Source organism: Narcine bancroftii, chromosome 11 (assembly GCF_036971445.1).
Source record: "Narcine bancroftii isolate sNarBan1 chromosome 11, sNarBan1.hap1, whole genome shotgun sequence".
Lineage (NCBI taxonomy): Eukaryota > Metazoa > Chordata > Chondrichthyes > Torpediniformes > Narcinidae > Narcine > Narcine bancroftii.
In genome coordinates, this window is record NC_091479.1 from 82,546,152 (window position 1) to 82,563,233 (window position 17,082).

Below are 17,082 nucleotides of genomic sequence, written 5' to 3' on the forward strand. Positions count from 1 at the left end.
TAGTAGGTGTGGCATTCCTTTTCAACTTGCGGAGGGTTTGCTGGAACGTAACCCCAATGTAAGTTGAGGAGCACCTGTACTCAAAATATTACATTTACTGTTATTGCAAAAGAGGAGTCTTTCTAAATGAAAGATACTAGTGTTCTTGAAACCAGATAATACGGATGATTATTTGAGATGTTTTTTTTTTGTTACCCAACCCCCACCCCGACCTAACCTCAGTTTCTTCAAGCATCCTTTTCCCTTTCACCTGCACTGCATGCAACAGTGTCATCCCTGTCCTTTTGATCATATGAGTGTTGTAATACCAAAAAACTTAAGCATTGCGCTACATCATGTGATGCAACACTTCACTTTATTTGTCACAGTTGCTTATGGATTGGGGTAAAACATGAAAGTCTGCAGACTCCATGATTGAAGTAAAAAACACAAAGCAGGGAAAACTCAGCAGCCCACACAGTGTACTTTGTATAGCAAAGTTAAAGGTCGATAACCAATGTTTTGAGCTTGACCCCAGTTTCAAGGTGTTTGGGTGCCAACCTGCCTTTCCTTGATGGAAAGGGCTCAAGCCTAAAATGTTTTTATTTAAAGTACACTGTGTGACCTGCTGATTTTTCCGAGCTTTGTATTTTTACTTATGGACTGAGGGTAAGCTTTAGATTATGTTTTGAAGTGCAAATAATTCCAGATATTTAACTTGGACTCTATCTGATAATGGATAAACACAACAGGTTCCTGGCAGTTCAGACTGAAGTGATAAATGATGTGGGGATGTAATACTGCTTACAAGATTTTGTCTCTTGAGAATTTGAGGAATAAATAAAATGTTGCTGCTAAACTTTGCCTTGTTAGTTTGATCTTTCCCTTAGTTTAATGTGTGGACATAATCTCTGCTGAATTGTGGATTTAATGTTAATTTGCAGAGCTGAAGTAGAAATGCATAAAGTGGAAATTGCTGGTTAGGCACATGTGGTTACAGTGATTCCAATTTTTGCATTCATAATAAATACAATAATTTTTCAATGTAGCTAACTGTACTGCACACATTAATTTAACAAACATTCGTCATCATTCAGTAACCAAAGGCCTTCCCATTAGATCTCCCCTCATTACTTCCATGCATCTAATGTGACAAAATGTTCCAAGCTATTTCCAGAATTATGCAGCATTTTAACATTGTACAAGTTCTTCAGCAAAGGTAAAAATACTTGCATATTCTACATTTGGCTTTGCAGTTAACAGAAAATATATATTTTTTAAAAATGTGGAAATCAGCATGTTGAGATCATATGGTCAACACCACGCTTTCCTTTGTATCTTTTATTCTGAGTAGCCATATCTGAATTTACCAAGCTTGGCATTTATCACTGGTGTGTTGTTGGAATAACACGTTATAAAAATTATACTTATGAATTTTTTTAGGTGCAAATAGAGTTGTTTTGGAAGATGCCAACATACTTCAACCTGTGGGGTTGACTATATTTGGTAACCACTTGTACTGGATTGACAGACAGCAGCAGATGATAGAGAGGATTGAGAAGATAAATGGCAACAGTCGAACCAAGATTCAAGCTCGTATTGCTCAACTCAGTGACATTCATGCTGTGAAAGAACTTGATCTGCAGGAATTTGGTATGATCATATCAAAGCTGGGTCTCCTTTGCCCAAAACTCTATTAATCCTTGTTCCAATGCCAAACAGAAATCCACTGAAAAGGGAATAAATTGGGAACACCCAGAAATATCAGTTTTGCCTTCATTATGTAAATCGCAGGAGTTTAAAGCAGTATTTTATTGGAGTCTGATTGTGGATAATTACTCCATAGACTTGTAACACTCGTACTACTTTTCTGTAGCTATCATTCCGCACCCAATATGCAGAGAAAAATGACTGCTCATAGTTATTGTACCCCGGTGAGCAATGAGGGCCAGAATGCAAATGAAGCCTTCATCAGTTTCGATTACGAAGTAAAAAAAATGGTTCAAGAATAAATTCAGATAAATCCTATTTCAGTAGGATTCATTAGTCTCTAACTATTTTACTCAAAATATTTTTACTCAAAAAAAATATTTTCTTTTAAGGCATGTTATGAGCCCATGTAGCATTTTTTTTAATATAATGTAGATACTAGTACTGATTGTTAATTGTTTTCAAAACAAAATACAAGAATGAAAATTAAATGTCTTTGCAACTTTTGCATGTAGTACAAAAGATTCATCTGGCCATTAACTGCAATGGCCAGGCATTGCTGATTGCGAGTTGCCCATTTCAGTCAATTGGTGTAGGGTTCAATTCTTACTCCAGAGATCTTAGCAAAACCTCCAGACGTATTTTAGTACATTACTGACATAGACCAAGTTAATGGGCAGTACAGTTTGTAGTGATTAACACAATGCTATGACAGCACCAGCGACCTGGGTTCAAATCTTGCACTATCCTGTTTCTGTGTGGGTTTTCTCCAGGTGCTCCAGTGTCCTCCCATTCCAAAACGTACAGTGATGGTAGTGATTGGACGGCACAGGTTTCATGGACAAGGAAGGGTCTTCTTCTGTGTTGTTTAAAAAAAATTAAATTCAATAGATCCCTTGGGATTATTATGAAGAAAATAGATGAATTATTGAGTGATTATTTGTCGATTAACATCACAGAAGCAAATTACCTGATTACTTTTTAATGGGGTGCTTGAATTGATAACTTTGTTAATAGTTTGCTCATTTTGATGCAAGCTGACCTGTAACTATTTTGTGCCATTACACAGCAGAACATCCATGTGCTCAAGACAATGGTGGCTGTTCCCACATTTGTATTGTGAAGGGTGATGGTACTGCACGCTGCTCATGCCCAGTTCACCTCGTGCTGCTTCAAGATGAGTTGTCCTGTGGTGGTATGTGCAATTTGATCGTGACCCACCCATTCCCCATTGGTGGCCCTTCAAAACTGCATGCAACATTTGAGTGCCAGGATATTGGCCTGTATTTTGCTTATTATCTGAATTATTGCCATTTTATCCAAAGTTGCCAACTTGATTTTGATGTTGAACTGTTTTGTTATTTGACGGCGACGCGAGAAGAATTTGTGTGCCATTTGATTTTTCTTTTCCCATCACCTGTCAAGTTGGCCATCAACTCTGTGTGTATGTTACAGAGCCCCCGACGTGTGCACCTGACCACTTCACCTGTACCACTGGTGATGTTGATTGTATCCCCCTGGCTTGGCGCTGCGATGGATATCCAGAATGTGACGATCAGAGTGATGAGCGGCATTGTCCTATATGCTCAGACAGTCAGTTCCAGTGCACCAGTGGCCAGTGTATTGACATTGTTTTCAGATGCAATGGAGAGTCCAACTGCCAAGACAAGTCTGATGAAGAGAAATGTGAAGGTATTTGATTGTGTCTTTGTAACAATTTAACAATAAATTTATAATAATACTTACTGATTGGAAGAATGGTGCTTACAGGGTTACAGTTTGGCAGCCATGTAATACATCGACCTTTTATCAATGAAGAACACTGCAGGTTAGAGTGATCTTGCTCACACTTCATGCTTCTTATAATTTCAAGAAAGTTGGTCACTAACAATTGGAAAGAAACCCCTTGCAGAGTGCAGACATTGAGAAGACAGTAGTCTGCTTAAGCCATTTCTGGTTTCTAGGACTTGACTATTGTTTTAACAGGCCAACCATTGAGGAAGATTTATGAATCAATTCATTACTTGGACTGAGTGATATTTTGGAAGGTGTGCATCCTTTACATTTGCTGTATTGTTGAGAAGACATGGTGGGAAAAAAAAAGAATATCAGAAGGCAGAGGAAAAATTGGTGAAAGTGTAATGTGCAAGTGGGATGCGTGTTCCCGATAATCAGTGTTAGGGAATCATGGTAATGATGGTGGTGGAACTCAAAGGGAAATGGAAAATTGAAATGCATGAAGGAATGTTGTTGGGCAGTGTGTGACGCCGCCATGTGGCAGAAAAGAGAGGTGCACTTCAAAATTGAAGCCAGCAGAGCAAAAGAGGATCAGTTGGGAAGAAGACCAAATGATACACCATTTGCACCTTTATACAATTTCTTCATTAAGCTACGAACACCTCAACAGCTTGCCTGTTAACACCTGGATTTCTAGGACATGGTGCCTTCAGAGTGGGTGGAGGGAAGGAAATAGGAGATTGGTGGACAGTTGGGTGTTTGAGGAGAAGGTAGAGATAATTCAAGTAGGTGTTCTCCAATATTTTTATTACTTTCATCATATAAATGTTTCACAGGTACATGAGAATAAAATAGAATATTAACAAATCTTCTAGAATAATGGTATTGTAACCTATGTTACATTAAAAAGAAGTGGGGGGGAAAAACCCACTAAACTACTATTCTACTTATCTAACCCCACCCTACAGAGGCTATTGGCTTAACATGAATAGACCACTACTGATAATTAAAAAAATAAGGTAACCAATGGGATCATAAACCAGAAAATAGTTACTTACAAATCTTGAAAATAATTGAGAAAAGAACCCCATAAAGAAATAAGATTAATTTCAGTAGTGGAGCAGCTAAAAAATTGGTTACCTTATTTTTTAAATTATCAGTAGTGGTCTATTCATAGGTTACAATACCATTATTCTAGAAGATTTGTTAATATTCTATTTTATTCCCAAAGTCATATCGAGCAACCATTGTGTATTAGTGGGAGGGACAGCATCTTTCTACTAATGAATATAGCCCTTTTAATGAGGAAGGAAGGAAGGGTAACAACATAGGAGTCCAAGTAGGTGTTGAGGGAAAAATCAAAAGGCATGCTTCACCACGTGTTTTCTTTAAAGGCTAATTATTCTATTGAAAACGTGTGGAATTCCCTTGGTGTTTAGGCCTGGCTTCTCAATGTAACGTTATACCAAGGATCATTCATGTTGACTTTTGTTTCCTTTTGCATGCAGAGGATTGGATACTTGTATTTTTGCTTCTACTGATATGATGGATGTTGTGCGCCCTTTCCTTAATCAGAATGCCCCTCTTGCCTTTGTGTTGGAAGCTTGAGTGTTGATGCAGTGGTCATCAAATTCCAAGGCTCAAGAAGTTTTCATTCTTGTAGTTCCCAGATATGGCTCACTAGATCTTGCCCATGACTAACCTCTGGAAGGTGGTGAGAATTATATTGATAATGCTGGTATCCATTGGCAAACTGCATAACTGGCAAAGTTGCATTTTGGTAGTAATTGCAGCATATTTGGAGGAAAAAAATGCAAAATTAACTCTTTAAATTGGAGAAGCCATTTACCAAACTCCATTACTCCTGCTCTTCACATTAAAAATTTTTTTTTCCTGCTCTTGCCCTCAGTGTTGTGCCCTATGGATCAGTTTCGATGTGCCAATGGCCAGTGCGTTGCCAAACACAAAAGATGTGATCATGGTCGTGATTGTGCCGACAGTTCAGATGAAGATGCCTGTTGTAAGCTTTAACTAAAATATATATATATATATATATTTGTAGAACTTGCTTGTGTTCTATTAGGATACAAATGTGTGTTTTTAAGGGGAGAAAATGACACTGTGTATATTCAAGAGGGAAATGTTTGTGTGTATTTTGGTCAGTTTGGTTCCTCGTGTGGGGAAAAAAAAATTTAAAAATAGAAGCAATGTGTGAAATGTGCAAAAGAAAGACATATAAACAAGGAGCCCAGGCAAATAAACGGTGCAATGCAGAAAACAGATACTCAATAATAAATAACGTGCAAAGTATGAGTCCTTTTAAAAAAAGGTGTGTTTTTATGAAAACGAGAATGGCAGATCAATTTTCTTTAATAAGTAGACAATTTTTTTTTACCTCCTCTCCAATTTCAGATGAAGTTCTTTATTGCCTTTCGTTCTGGAGTAATTTTTGGGCTACAGTTTACTTTTTGAGAAAGGCTGAGATTTTGCAAGCAATTCAAAGCTAAGTTTGACATCTTTACAAATGCAGGTTGGATTCAACCTCTAGCACTGAAGATAATAGGGCACAGATTAAATAATCTGAAACTTGTATTGCTGAAGGATTATTTTACAGAAAACTCATGACTAACCTATTCCTTTGGCAATTGTAAGATTTTTTTGTTGTTGGAGCAATTGATTAAAAAGATTTGATGGATTATAGTAAAGCTGTAAGAAATAAGGACCCGGGGTGGGGGTGGGGGAGGGGGGGCAGGGGAGGCAATGGGGCTGAGGTAGAGAAAAAAAATCTATTTCAGTGAGCTCAATTTGGACATTAAAATTTATCAGCTGGAGAGTGATTGAGAGTGAATGTTTAGAAGTAGGAGAGGGGAACAAGGATAAAAGCTGCTTTTAAATTTTGTTTCATTACATTGCTGAAAGTGCAGAGTGAGTTTCCCATGATAGATTTTTGTTGTGCTCTGCTTCATAGTCCCCATTGCATTATTTACCTGAATGCTTAAAAGCATGGGAAATTTTTGACCTACTTTGTTAAACAACTTTTCAGTTTGTTTCTAACTTGTGCTGAATTAATAAAGTTTGGAGCGCAGTAGTGCAGTGAAATTTTAGTCCATAGGACAGATTTCCCTGTAGATCTCATTTGCTTCACACTTTTGTAACGCAATGAATTATCATGTATTTTTCTACAAAATGGTGCTGTGGCAAGAAGCAAAGCACCGATGTTTTTAATTTATTAATAATATATTTGCAATCTGATGTAACAAATTTACCACCTTGGTTGTTTGACTAAGTAAATCCTTCATCCACTTTTTAAAATTTCTTACAGATCCCACCGAAGAGCCGACCCCTCAACCTACAAACACTATTGGTTCAATTATAGGTGTGATCCTCTCTGTCTTTGTGATTGGAGCTATATACTTCATCTGTCAACGTGTTCTATGCCCAAGAATGAAGGGTGACGGAGAAACTATGACAAATGATTTTGTTGTCCGCGGATCTGCTTCGGTACCATTGGGCTATGTACCACATACCAACTCTCTTCCAGGATCATTGCAAGGTAAAGATTCCTCATTATCATTGTGGGTTTGCAACATTTACTTTTCAGATTTATTGTCAGAGTACATGACATCATATACAACCCTGAGATTCTTTTTCCTGTGGGCGAGGCAAAATTATTGGTAGAGCAAAAAAAACTCTACAAAGTGTATACATGCAAACAAATAACTGTAAACTGATAATGAATGTAAACAAACTGTAGTACAGAGAGAATTTTTTTTAAAAATCAATAAAATGCACAAGTAAGCATCCTTAAATGAGACCCTGATTGTGTTTGTTGTTGAGTCTGATGGTGGAGGGATAGCACCTGTTCCTAAACCTGGTGATATGAGCCTTGTGGCTCCAATATCTCTTTCCTGATGGCAGCAGCGAGAACAGAGCATGTGCTGAGTGATGTGAATCCTTGATGATTGCTGTTGCTCTCTGTCACCAGCGTTCCCTCTAGATGTTCTTGATAGTGGGGAGGGTTTTGCCTGTGATGTTCTGGGCTGCGTGCACTACTTTTTGGAGGGCTTTATGCTTCAGGGGGATTGGTGTCCCCAGACCAGACTATGATGCAGTCGGTCAGCACACTCTCCACACTTCTGTAGAAATTTGCCAGTTTCTGGTGTCATACAAACCTCCACCACTCGTGAGGACATAGAGGCACTGATGTGCTTTTTTTTTCCCCTCCACAATGCCATTAATGTGTAGGTCCAGGAAAGATCCTCTGAGATAATGACTCCTAAGAACTTGAATTTATTCACCCTCTTCACTTCTGATTCCCCACCCACCTCGCACAAATGACCACTTGATGGTATATCCAGTTACACTTGTTTTATTAGCTTGTGAATAATTTTTATCTACCACACTCCTGTTCACGCTACTGACCCACGACGGCAACACCAGATCCAGCTCCAACAGTGTCATTGAATTTGCAGACGACACAACAGTAGTTGGCCTCATCAGCTGCAACGATGAGTCGGACTACAGAGAAGAGGTGGAAAATCTTGTGAAATGGTGCAAGAGTAACAACTGGAGTCTCTAGGTGGACAAGACAAAGGAGATGACTGGACTTTGGGAGGACCAGGAATGACTGAAGCAGGCAAAGCTACCGGCCATCATTATGTCAACCTTCTATAGGAGCTCAATTGAAAACGTCCTGGCCAGCTGCATCACAGTGTGGTATGGTTGCTGCAGAGAAATGGAACAGCGGTCAATTCATTGGACCATAAGAGTGGCAGAGAGGATCATTGGAATCTCCCTACTCACCATCAATTTCTTCTACCAAGATCATTGTCTGAAAGCGTGCAAAATTATTGAGGACTTTTCCACCCACACACAGCATCTTTCAGCTGCTCCCATCGGGAAAGAGATACAGGAGGATCAGAGCCAACATCACCAGGCTGAGGAGCAGCTTCTTCCCACGGGCAGTGAGAATGCTCTCACTAACCATCCGATTCTGTGATTTGTACAAAACCATATTTATTTATTTTTATAGATATAATACTTGTCCTGCAAATGTATTATTTGTCTGGTTGTATATCTGCATGTTTTTGCACCAAGGACTGGAGAATGCTGTTCTGTCAGGTTGTACTTGTACAGTCAGATGACAATAAACCTGACTTGACATGTATCTGTTTAAGAACTTTATTATTGAATTCCTTGTATTTTTCTATTGCTGTATTGGGGTCACACTGTTTATCCCTTATTTGGCTGTTGTGTCTTGTTGACTGTTTGAAAGCTAATTATATGGTACATCATGTAATCATAGTATCATCTGGTATCACATAACAATAGCTCATTAAAATATCCAGTACCTTCTAAGCATATCATTATTAGGATAAAAATGGCATAGATAAATATATTAGCAATGTTAGTCAATTAAATTAAGATTTAAGTCTTGACAGGTGGGAGGTGGAGACGTCTTGAAAAAAATCCCGTAACTGAGTTGTGGCCAGAGCTGTGGAATGAAGTAAACTAGGGATCTGCAAGAGATCACCATTTGAGGAGTGCATATAATTGTGATATTAGCTCAAAAAGGGCAGTATAGTTTTAGCAGAAAGCAAGGCCACTCATGTTTAAGGATGCAAGAGTTACCTTTTTTTTAAAAAAAAAAGAAATAAAATCTGATCAGAAAATGTTTTCGGACCTAAATCTTCTAAAACGGTTCTCGCTCAGGTCATGCTGATAATTGGGGGGAAGGGGAAAGATGTAGGGAATGACTGACTAATTTGTCCATTTTACCTACAAATTAAAATGTTGAGATTGACAGGTATTCAGAGATTGAGAGGTCAGGGCATCAAGGGTTACAGGGCGGGGTGGGAGGATGGATCAACTTGTGATGGATGGCGGTGCAGACTCACTTGGCCTACTTCTGCTCCTCTGTCTTGTGAAAATAATTACATAGTACTCAGTATAATAAGGAATTGGTTATGAAATCTGGTGTCTGTGTGAAAATGAATTGTACAAATATTTGAGTATCATCTGATGTAATTCAGTTATTTTTTTTAAATTGTAGGAATGACCCGTGGCAAGTCTGTGATGAGTTCCCTGAGCATTATGGGTGGAAGCAGTGGGCCTCTGTATGACAGAGCTCATGTTACAGGGGCCTCATCAAGCAGCTCCTCAAGTACAAAAGGCGCATTCTTCCCTCCTGTAAGTCGACAGCTTTGTTTTCAACTAGATTTTTTTCCTCTACATTAAAAGTCGTTTGAATGTATTTTTAAATCTTCATATTCCTGTACCTGAACGCCATGTTGTTTCCAGAATATGCGCTTACATTCCCAGGTTGCACAAAGAATTTAGGGTGTTTTTTTTTCAGTTTTTTTCCCTCTAACTGTGGTGTCTATTTTCTGGAAACTGATGCCAGCAACACTCCAAAAACCATGTCAACTCTCCAGCGGAGGTCAGGCTGTTGCTGTGATACTCATTCAATCTTGACATTTGTTCACAAGCATTTTGCAGTACATGCTGGTCAGTGGCAAACCCCTAACTTGTCTACATATTAAATCTCTCTCTGCATCTCCTTACCTGCCCCACTAATCCCCCTTCTGGCCACACCCCTTTCTCAAAAATTTTAAATACCAAGATACTCCTCTGGATAATATAGCAACAGGTGAGGTACTAAAAAAACTGAAGGATAACTAATGTTGATCCTTGTTCAAAAGGCAGTGGATAAACCAGTCAACTATAGGCTAGTGAACTTGTATCATTAGTGAAAGGTTGTTGGAGAAGATGCCAATGGACAGAATTTATGATCGTTTGGAAAGGGAGGGATTAATTAGGAGAAATTAGCATGTTCATGAAGGGGAGATCATGACTCTCAAATGGCATGTATTTTCACTGGAATATTAGAGGCTGAGGGGTGACCTTGCAAAGATTTATTAAATTGAGGGGCATTGATAGGGTAGATAGCATCTTTTTCCTAGGTTGGGGAAATCCAGAGGGCCTGGGTGAGAAAGAAAAAATCTAAAGACAATATGAAAGGTAAGTTTTTCCTCCACAGAGGGTGATAGCAATCTGGAATGAGTTGCCAGAGGCAATAGTAGAGACAGATGCAATTAAAAGGCATTTTGGCAATAGTTGGATAGGAAGGGAGTAGAGGGATCCAGGCCTAACGTTAGCACCCCAGTAAACATGGATAAGGTTGGCTGAATTAGATTGTTTATGTGCTGTTTGGTTTCATTATTAGGGTAATGCAAGTGGAAATAGCTATGTGTCCAGAGCCACAATTCTTGAGGTATGTATCCACCGTGCATCCATATTGACTGTTATTTATTGATTTTCTCCCCCACCCTTACAATAGATGTTGAATCCTCCACCTTCACCAGCTACTGAACGTTCACATTATACGATGGAATTTGGTTACTCGTCAAACAGCCCTTCGATTCATAGATCATACAGGTAAATGGAGAACACAGAGATGGTTTTACTGAAGGCACTTAACACTACAAAGTACGGTCAGAAAGAGATGAAAAGGACTTTTTTTTTCCTTCTTTAGAATGTAATTGTTTTCCTTTAGCTTCCACTTCCAATGTAAAGTTTCTGGAAGCTTGAAGGAAATATGATTACCCTTTTGATCAAATACATCACAGTTTTGATATTTACTATATATCATCTCAACTAATATGACAAAGACTTTTGTCTGATCGTGGGACCAGTTTTGTAGATCAGATTGGTGAGAATAACAGAAATCAAACCATTACCTTTGGAGAGAGTGATGAATGGGGAGCTGGACATTCATGTAGGTATTTTTAAATCTCTTGGTGCCAATACTTATTTAGAACTTGTGTAACTTCTCTTAATTCTATGTATTTTTAGAGATAAACTATCAGATTTACTCAGCTATAATAGAAATACGGTCATCTTCAGAAATTGGTGTTTTTGCATTTTTCATTTTTTTTGGGTCACAATACCCTTGAAAGTTTCATTTTTACTTGGTAAAAAATTGCAGGTGTTTATCCTTTCATGTTTTTACCCCAAGTTTTCAAAGAACCGCTTTAATGTGTGGCTGAATTAATTAACATTTTTTCCCAATATCCAAAGAATTGTAACCCAAATGAAAACTACCGGTAGTTTTATTCTATGAATACTGATGTTATGTACTTCCCTGTCTACAGCTACAGGCCATATGCATATCGGAATTTTGCTCCGCCCACCACACCTTGCAGTACTGATGTGTGTGACAGTGACTACACCCCTGGAAGGAGAATTGTTCCAACAAAATGTTACAGCGATTTGAACTATGACTCAGAGCCTTTCCCTCCACCTCCGACTCCACGGAGCCAGTATTTGTCTGCTGAGGAGAACTATGAAAGCTGCCCACCATCTCCTTACACCGAAAGGAGTTATTCGCACCATCTTTATCCACCCCCTCCTTCTCCATGTACAGATTCTTCCTGAGCACAAACCACCTCTTTTCCCTATTGTAAATAATTGTTAATATGAACAGACTAGGTAAAAGAAATACTAAAGACACAATGTGGATTGTACAGAGAAAATAATTGGGGAGGGAAGGGAATGAGTTTCAAACAATTGTACAATAGAGAGGGTATTTATATTTTCTAACAGCACCTACTGGTTGTGCCATAAAATGTAAAATTTGTACAAATGAAAAAAAATCTTTTTCCGCAAAACAAGAATGCCTTAACCCAGGGAAGCAACTGTACCTAAGAGATGAAAGAAAACTAGCATATGGATTAACAAGACACTGGATGGTTTGCATCTCCACTGCCTAAAGAGAATCAACAAATGCTGACAGACTTCAGTTTATACCAGGAGTATAACAGCCGCTCAACTATGTGACCAGAATTCAAATTGAGTAATTTGTGGAGAGCTGGCATGGGGACTGTTTTTGTGTGTTTGTGCAAAGCTGCTTCAGTTGAACGAGAGTTCCTTGTATACTCATGAACTGAGATTCTTTTCACACCAGCACCAATGTGGTGTGAATTTCACAGTGAATCCAATCACCTAACCTCCAGCTTTCGAAGTTGATGTGTGCCATGTGCACTGATGTTGTTTCTCACCCTGTCCGCAGAGGGATAATTTGGGGTGGAGTGGAAATCATCTTTCCTGATTCATTGTAGTGAAAAACATGATTCTAAAGTAAAAAGTGGACAAATGGTGAAAGAGACCTGTGATTTAAAAAAAAATTGAACAAGGATACAAAGCATGCCCTGATACCTTTTAAATTTCTCAATGAGCTTTTAACTTCAGTGCCCACAAATGTTCTGAGTGTATTTTTATACCACATATTGTGTAGATACCCTATTTATAAGCTATAAAATTACCTTGTATTAGAGTTTCTGTAAAGCCTGTCCATATATCCCTACAGTACTTTCATGTATAGTTTTATTATTACACTTTATGCCTCATTTTATTTTTCTATAAAACATTAGTACAAGGGTAATGACAATCTCAGATTTTTTTAATAGGTCAGATAAGTTTATTTTTCCGTGTCTTAAATGTAAATTTTCCACCATGAATTAAGGTACTGTGCAAAATACAAAATCAGCTTTTCGACTGTATTGTGTTTCGAAAATTGCATAGCAAAGACTGAATACTTTTTGAAGGTCCCTATTGACTGACATGTCGATTGGATCTTAAGTAATTATTTGGAGCTCTTTATATATTTCTGGAATTCAGTTATTTAATTTAGGTAACATTTTCCACAAAATACTTTGATCAAAGCATGCATTGGTCAAATTGTACATGACAATGTTGAAACTGTCTGCTGTATACTCTGTGTCAGGAATCCTGGTTCATTTTCCCAGGTGTACTTCTGAGTGATGGTAGAATTCTGTGTGCCATATTTTATTACAAAAAGCATCCTCTGGTGGTGTGTTTAGGAAAAAAAACTTGTTTGGAAGTGAAGGATCTGGTGCTGCTGAATTCATTTTGTTCCTCCTGCTGTCACTTAGAGGGGGCAGTTGTATTGTGATATCCTAAGCTTTTCTCCTCTCACCCAACACCCCAGTCATACAATGCTTTGCAAGGATGTATTTATATTAATGACCAACATTTGGTCAGTCCTATCCATTTGCCTAATAACATCCTCTATGTAAAATGTGCTTTAAGTGTGAGCTGATTTTTTAAAAAAAAACACCTTGTACAAAGTCTTTTCTGTTCTTATCAAGTTGTAACAAATGAAAAATTGATTTTTATAATAAAAGCAAATGAAATTTGTGCAATTTTTTTTCTGGTGAAATGCCAAAAAGGAGCAAAATGTTGGAGCACTGCATCATTTAATTATTTGTGCCAAAGGGACGGATGAAAATGCAGAATCTTGTTGATTTCAAACCTTGAGATGTTTTACTTAAACTTTTTTTTCCATATGGCTATGGAGTTGGATTGGAAAAATTGAATGCCATTGTTATTTCAAGGCTACATCGTTCTTGAATATGCACATAAACATTTCTTGAGTTAAAACAACAGTGGGGCTCTGATGGTAATGTGATGTGCATTACATTAAACCAGTGTGGTGAGCCATTTGTACAGAATGTAACAGTATTTGAATAGAAAACACTAAAGCTTCAGCTGCATCTAGTGGATTCAGTTGCTGTAAATGGGAATTGTGAAGTTGAAATAACTTTTCAACACGGACATGCAACATGCAAGATTGCTTCTTACCTATTGCCCAAATGACTAATTTACAGATTTATTAAAATTGATAAATATTGTAGCATGTATAGTCAGACAATCCCAGTGCAAAACTTGAAATTTTAAGTTATGACTTGGAGCTTTGATGGTAAGGAGTTTAATTGTGGTTTTTGATCATATTTCTAACCTGACAAAATGCTATCAACTTAGAATGAAAGTGGGGAATATAAAGTGAGTTGTTATGGATTGAATAAAATCAAAAATATTGGGCATGCTCAGCAAGTTGACAGCTTCAGTACAAAGAAAACCAAACTTAAATGTTTGAACGATTATCTTTATCAGGATGTGGTTTCTAGAATATCTTGTCAGAAGGAATAACTGGTAGAGATGGTCTTTAAACAAAAGTTTCTCTGCAACTTTAAGTTTAATGGCAAGAAAGGCCCCTGCTGAAAACCTGAAACGGAATGACTCATTTTGCTGCAGTTGTCTACAGTTCTTTGGGAATGTGCGTTACATTTGTGTGTTCAATTTCACATTTAATACCCTAGCATTGAACTCAAAACAGTAAATCATTTTTTAGTTCATCAGTGCAAGTACAGAAAGAATGAAGAGTAAAAACCATTCGATGTCCACACACTATTAGATTTCACTCCTCTCCAGAGATGTGATCTATTGCCTTAAAAAACTGCAGTATAAAATAATGGTTTTTTTTCCAGCCTTCCATTGCTTTTGCATTAACGATTTGAATTTTAATATTTAGACAAAGTATATTCAGTTAAATTTAAATTTCCTGACTGAATTTGATCATATTGTCTGTCAGCAAAATCAGCGTTAAAGAGCATAATGTTAAGATTATATACATACAGCACGGTAACGGGCCCTTTTGGCCCACAAGCCCATGCTGCCCAGTTGCACCCGATTGACTGACATTCCCAGTATGTTTTGAATGGTGGGAAGAAACCAGAGCCCCAGGGAAAACACACTCATTCATGGGGGGTGATGTACAAACTCCTTACAGCACGGGATTCGAACCCTGATCACTGCACACCCAACCCCAACCCACCAATTTTCCCTTGCAACCGCTGCAACCGTGTCTGCCTGGCCCGCGTCGGACTTGTCAGCCACCAACGAGCCTGCAGCTGACGTGGACATTTACCCCTCCATAAATCTTCGTCCGCGAAGCCAAGCCAAAGAAGAGGAGAGGCTTCTGTGGAGAATAAATATCAGAGTATATCCATTCGATCAATAGCATGTTTCTGATTTGATTCTAGATAGGGTATCTAGAAAATTATTTGTACTTTGGCAATGTTTTTAGTACAAAAAAAGGTGAAACCAGAGTCAGTGTCCTAATTCAATATTCATACAAACCTACCTTGTACCCTTAAACATGGAGGATTTAAATAACATGAGTAAAACATTGTGTATTGCTAGAACCATTTAGTACTGTACAACAAAGGGCATTCTGTTCAAACTGGAAATAGTTTTCTTAAAAAAGGAGTGGGCCCAAAACACTGCATATGCTAATGTAATTTATTTAAATTTCAAGATTTGTAAAACTTTTTGATTTAGTATCATACAGTGAACATATCTTTCTTTGGCTTGGCTTCGCGGACGAAGATTTATGGAGGGGGTAAAAAGTCCACGTCAGCTGCAGGCTCGTTTGTGGCTGACCAGTCCGATGCGGGACAGGCAGACACGATTGCAGCGGTTGCAAGGGAAAATTGGTTGGTTGGGGTTGGGTGTTGGGTTTTTCCTCCTTTGCCTTTTGTCAGTGAGGTGGGCTCTGCGGTCTTCTTCAAAGGAGGCTGCTGCCCACCAAACTGTGAGGCGCCAAGATGCACGGTTTGAGGCGTTATCAGCCCACTGGCGGTGGTCAATGTGGCAGGCACCAAGAGATTTCTTTAGGCAGTCCTTGTACCTTTTCTTTGGTGCACCTCTGTCACGGTGGCCAGTGGAGAGCTCGCCATATAATACGATCTTGGGAAGGCGATGGTCCTCCATTCTGGAGACGTGACCCATCCAGCGCAGCTGGATCTTCAGCAGCGTGGACTCGATGCTGTCGACCTCTGCCATCTCGAGTACCTCGACGTTAGGGGTGTGAGCGCTCCAATGGATGTTGAGGATGGAGCGGAGACAACGCTGGTGGAAGCGTTCTAGGAGCCGTAGGTGGTGCCGGTAGAGGACCCATGATTCGGAGCCGAACAGGAGTGTGGGTATGACAACGGCTCTGTATACGCTTATCTTTGTGAGGTTTTTCAGTTGGTTGTTTTTCCAGACTCTTTTGTGTAGTCTTCCAAAGGCGCTATTTGCCTTGGCGAGTCTGTTGTCTATCTCATTGTCGATCCTTGCATCTGATGAAATGGTGCAGCCGAGATAGGTAAACTGGTTGACCGTTTTGAGTTTTGTGTGCCCGATGGAGATGTGGGGGGGCTGGTAGTCATGGTGGGGAGCTGGCTGATGGAGGACCTCAGTTTTCTTCAGGCTGACTTCCAGGCCATATAACAGGTGATGAAACACCACCACTTTCCTTGTTTAGTTCCAGTACAATTTATTTTGCATTTACCAACTATTTGTAGAAACTGGGAGCAATTACAGGAACAACCTGTAAGACAGGAAATGGTCTGCTTTTTAAAATCTCTCATTTATACATTTTATTGGCATGTGCTCTGGGGTTGTAACAAGATGGTAATTAGACCCTCTGCTTAAGCTTTGCCCTCTGGTATTAATTTATCAGCCTCTTGATTGTATCCATGCAACAATCCAGCTGTTCTATTGTATCTTCCACAGCATGGCCCCTTGGAATTGTGACAATTTGGAATTTGGTTTCTGGGAGAAACCATTTTAGTAAGTGTATTTAATTGAAGATATTTCATCTTTTGTTATTTTACTGATTACAATAAAAATCAAAAATAAAAATATAGTGGATTTTTCACAGGGTTATTTGGTTGTGGCAATAATTCACTTCAGTCAAAGTTTTCCGTGAATTTAAGTACATTTTTTGGGGGGAATGTAAACCTGTTGGAT

General features: G+C 38.7%; 1 protein-coding gene across 1 annotated transcript in view; it reads left to right on the forward strand.

The window, feature by feature from the left end:
* Positions 1-13,619, forward strand: part of lrp6 (low density lipoprotein receptor-related protein 6) — a 129,351-nt gene extending 115,732 nt beyond the window's left edge. Inside the window, exons 15-22 of the mRNA XM_069903740.1 lie at positions 1,423-1,632; positions 2,759-2,884; positions 3,145-3,381; positions 5,336-5,446; positions 6,749-6,979; positions 9,479-9,615; positions 10,766-10,863; positions 11,580-13,619. Coding sequence (XP_069759841.1) covers positions 1,423-1,632; positions 2,759-2,884; positions 3,145-3,381; positions 5,336-5,446; positions 6,749-6,979; positions 9,479-9,615; positions 10,766-10,863; positions 11,580-11,862 — 1,433 coding nt within the window. The 3' untranslated portion in view covers positions 11,863-13,619. The remainder of the gene's footprint in view (positions 1-1,422; positions 1,633-2,758; positions 2,885-3,144; positions 3,382-5,335; positions 5,447-6,748; positions 6,980-9,478; positions 9,616-10,765; positions 10,864-11,579) is intronic.
* Positions 13,620-17,082: the final 3,463 nt, after the last annotated feature.